Raw genomic sequence first — 4,580 nt, forward strand, 5'->3', positions numbered from 1 at the left:
TGAGTGTTGTTTGAGAAGGAGATGAGATGAAAATTATTTTTAAAAAATTCATATTTTCATGTCATTGGATCATAACTCTCAAATTAAGGCATTGAAATTGGAATCTCCTGATTATTAAAAATTTATAAATAATATTTTTGGTGCCAACATGATGGATAAATAGTAACAAAGATATAATTAAAAAAAAATGACAAAAGACAAAGAGAAAGTATATAGAATAATTGGATTGAAATTTGAAACAACTTGAAAAATCTGAAAATCGAGCTCTGATGATCTGTCATTCACATATATTTAATAAAAAATAATTGTGTCAATCTCTTACTGAGGGATGCATCATTACTTGTTTTTGGAGTAAAAACTTTGTAATGCTCTATATCTTTGATAGTTGAAACTTATAATTACTTTTGATATTTGAATATATAATACTTATAAATTTTTAATTCTATACAAGAAAATATATTTTACAAACAAAAATTCACTTCCATTTAATATTAAATTAATTTATTTTTAAATTGATGTGTAAAGTATATTAGTTATATAATTTAAATTATCTTAAAATTTGATTCATAATATTTATATTTTAAATTAAATTACCTGAGGATATCTAAACCCAAATTTCAGACACAAATATGACGTAACGTAAAAATTATTCTCATCAATTATTATTTATTATGATATTTTTTAATAAAAAATATTTTTATATCTTATAAAAAATATCATCTCATCTTATAAAAAAAATTATAAATATGGAGCTTCATAAACGTGAGATGTGAGAAAAAATAGTCACGTATGCATAATAAATCGCTATTGCCAAAACCTCTCTTCAATCATGAATTTCTAATACCCCAACCTTTGTTCTTCTCCCTCTTCGTACTGGGACAAACCCAAAGAAAGGAATAAAGGGTGAATTTGCAGATCAAAATCGATTCAGTGCACAAAGGGAGCAAGAGGGTTTCTTTGGTTGTCCGAAGAAAATGGCGGGGGGAGTTTTTTCTTCTTATTATTCTTCTTCTTCTTCCATCATGGAGACTCTCTTCCAACGCACTCTGGAGGACCTGATCAAAGGCCTCCGCCTCCAACTCATCGGCGAGTCGGCCTTCGTCTCCAAGGCCATCGAAGAGATCCGCCGCGAGGTCAAGTCCACCGATCCCCACACCAAGTCCACCGCCCTCCAAAAGCTCTCCTACCTCGCCTCCCTTCACTTCCACGACATGTCCTGGGCCGCCTTCCATGTCGTCGAGGTCATGTCTTCCTCCCGCTTCTTCCACAAGAGGATCGGCTACCACGCCGCCTCTCTATCCTTCCACGATGACACCCCCGTCCTCCTCCTCATCACCAACCAGCTCCGCAAGGATCTCGCCAGCACCAACGAGTTCGAGGTAAGCCTCGCCCTCGAATGTCTCTCGAGAATTTCCACTCCTGATCTTGCTAGAGATTTAACCCCCGAAATATTCACTCTTTTGTCGACTACTAAAATTCTCGTTAGGAAGAAAGCCATTAGCGTCGTTTTGAGGGTGTTCGCCAAATACCCAGATGCCGTGAGAGTTTGTTTTAAGCGTTTGGTTGAGAATTTAGATAGTTCGGACCCCCAGATTTTGGCTGCGGTTGTGGGGGTCTTTTGCGAGCTAGCTTCCCAAGACCCCGGATCGTATCTTCCGTTGGCACCCGAGTTTTATAGGATATTAATCGATTCCAAGAATAATTGGGTCTTGATTAAGGTGTTGAAGATTTTCGCCAAGTTGGCTCCATTAGAGCCAAGATTGGCGAAGCGGGTTGTTGAGCCCATATGCGACCATATGAGGAGGACTGGGGCAAAGTCATTGATGTTTGAGTGTATTAGGACTGTAGTTAGTAGTTTCAGCGAATATGAATCCGCAGTGAAGCTTGCCGTTGTGAAAATTCGGGAATTGCTGGTTGATGATGACCCGAATCTTAAATATCTTGGACTGCAGGCACTTTCAGTTATTGCCCCAAAGCATTTGTGGGCAGTATTGGAGAACAAGGAGGTTGTGATTAAGTGGCTGAGTGATGAGGATCCTAATATCAAGCTTGAGTCCTTGCGTCTTGTGATGACAATGGTTTCTGAGAGTAATGTTGTGGAAATTTCCAGGGTTTTGGTGAATTTCTCTCTTAAATCTGGCCCAGGATTTTGCAATGAGATTCTTGGATCCATTTTATTCACGTGTTCTAGAAATGTGTATGAGATGATTATTGACTTTGATTGGTATGTTTCACTTCTTGGAGAAATGTCGAGGATTCCACATTGTCAAAAGGGGGTTGAAATTGAGAATCAGCTAATTGATATAGGTATGAGGGTCAAGGATGTTAGACCTGAGCTTCTTCGGGTTGCTCGTGATCTGCTGATTGACCCTGCATTACTGGGTAACCCTTTCTTGCATAGGATATTAGCTGCGGCTGCTTGGGTGTCAGGGGAGTATGTTGAGTTCTCGAGGAATCCATTTGAACTTATTGAGGCTCTGTTGCAACCTCGTACGAATCTCTTGCCACTATCAGTAAGAGCAGTTTATATCCATTCTGCTTTTAAAGTCTTAATCTTTTGTCTGCACTCTTACATCTTGCAGAGTGAGAGTATTACATCTTCATTTTCTGATAATTTGGTCTTGGGGGTTTCAGAATTAGTATTGAAAAGGAACATGCTAGAGGGTTCTGATTTGACAACATGTGAAGCTCCTTCTGCTCATCGTAGTGAAGGCTTCAACCCAAGGAACCAGTCATATGAAGATCTTTCAATAGAAAATGGTGGGGATAGAACTATTAATGACGGCCAAACATCCACACGTGCTTTTTCAGAGAAGAACATTTTCACATATGAATCTATTATTAACCTGATAAATCAAGTTGAATTAGCTCTGGGCCCGCTTACAGGAAGCCATGATGCAGAATTACTTGAGAGAACACGGCATATATTATGTTTCATTGAGTTGATTAAAGGAGAAATAACTGAATGCCTAGTACAGAAGGGGAAAACATTGGAAAGTGAAGAAATGAAAGCTTCCAAAATCATCAAACTGATGTCTGATGCCTTCTCCGAGGAGCTTGGTCCAGTCTCAGTTAGTGCTCAGCAAAGGGTTCCTATACCAGAAGGGTTAGTGCTTAAGGAGAATCTTGATGATCTGGAGACAATCTGTGCTGATATTCAAGTACCTCCATCAAATTTATTCTCTCTTGGAAGTCCTTATTATGGGGAGGAGGTTGGTGTTTCCCCCTTTGGCCTACAGAACAAAGAAGAGTCAGAACCATCTAATGAGGCCACATTTCTGCTCACAGAACACCGTAAGCTACACGGATTATACTATCTAGCTTCAGAGAAAAATGAAATTGTAGGAAATGATTACCCACCTGCTAATGAGCCCAAGCTACAGGATAATCCTAAGAATGATACAGAGGATCTGGTTAAGCTTACAGTGCAATCACTTGCTACCAACAAAAAGCCAAACCATGCAAAGACTAGGCCTGTAGTGGTGAAATTGGATGAAGGAGATTTAGTAACTATTACAGCCAAAAGGCCAGAGACAAAGGATGATTTGGTCTCTGGTGCTGTGCGGGAAGTGCTTTTAGGAAGTGACACCCGAACTGCTACATCACAAAGTAACCCATCTGATAAGTCATCCAGTAAGAGAAAAGGGAAGGAAAAGCTAAATGTTGATCGTTCTGAATTGAAAGAAAATCTGGGTGATTCAGAAACGCCTAAACAGGAAAATCCAAGTTCAAGAAAAAACAAACACCGTACTATTGGTAAAGAGAGAAGGCATAACAGTCCAGGAAAGATTGGTAAGGAAAGAGAAGAAAATGGTCAGAAAGGGAAGCAAAAGAGTAGTCATCGGCATGCTAGGCACAAAGCTCGGCATAGAGCTGATGCACCCTTGAATGTGGTTTCACAAACACCCGTAATCCCAGATTTTCTTTTGTAGCATCAAAGATCACAACTCATTATTTGCCATCAGATACCACGGAGAACTTCATTGTCCCCTGTATTCGATCACTTTGAATGATAAGGTGAGTTCCTTAAAGATTTTACACACTTTGTTGTCCAGTGAGGGCTCGCAATTGTCTTAAATATGTGGAATTGGTTTTCCCATCTTACACGAAATGAATCTCATCAAATTAAATTTGCAAATGTAAGGTTGCTTCGCTCCTGTATGGCAGTAGTGTGGAAGCATTCTTTATGAGCTTTTAACTTCTTGAGTTTCTTTGTCGTTATGTTTATAGTTTGAGGTGCTCTTGCAATCCTTGTTTGTTTTGCTGATGAGGTACTTATTATTATTTATTTTTATGATTGCTTAATTCAGAGAAAGAGGAGGGAGAGAAAGAGAGATAAGACAATAACTGATAAGTTCAAATTTAAATTCTTGCTTTGCTTTCCTGATGAGGCCTAACCCCAAACTTTTTCTTGCCTGTATTGAACTCTAATCTTCGTTTCTCTCCCTTTTATTTTGATCAATTAGTTTGGAAAATGGTTTCAAATAGTTAAACCCAATCACTTGGGGTTAAGGCATGGTTGGATAAAGTTGACTTGGACCCAGTTTGCTGCTTGCTTCTTTTGTCTTTTGTTTTTTTCA

The 4,580-nt window shown here is 38.8% G+C and overlaps 1 protein-coding gene across 1 annotated transcript; it reads left to right on the forward strand.

The window, feature by feature from the left end:
• The first annotated feature begins 791 nt into the window (after window positions 1-791).
• Window positions 792-4,248, forward strand: LOC108981132 (AP-3 complex subunit delta-like). The gene has a single exon (XM_018952215.2). The coding sequence runs from the start codon at window positions 975-977 to the stop codon at window positions 3,930-3,932; it is 2,958 nt and encodes a 985-aa protein (XP_018807760.2). The 5' UTR covers window positions 792-974; the 3' UTR covers window positions 3,933-4,248.
• Window positions 4,249-4,580: the final 332 nt, after the last annotated feature.

Source organism: Juglans regia, chromosome 15 (genome assembly GCF_001411555.2).
Source record: "Juglans regia cultivar Chandler chromosome 15, Walnut 2.0, whole genome shotgun sequence".
In the NCBI taxonomy this organism is placed as follows: domain Eukaryota; kingdom Viridiplantae; phylum Streptophyta; class Magnoliopsida; order Fagales; family Juglandaceae; genus Juglans; species Juglans regia.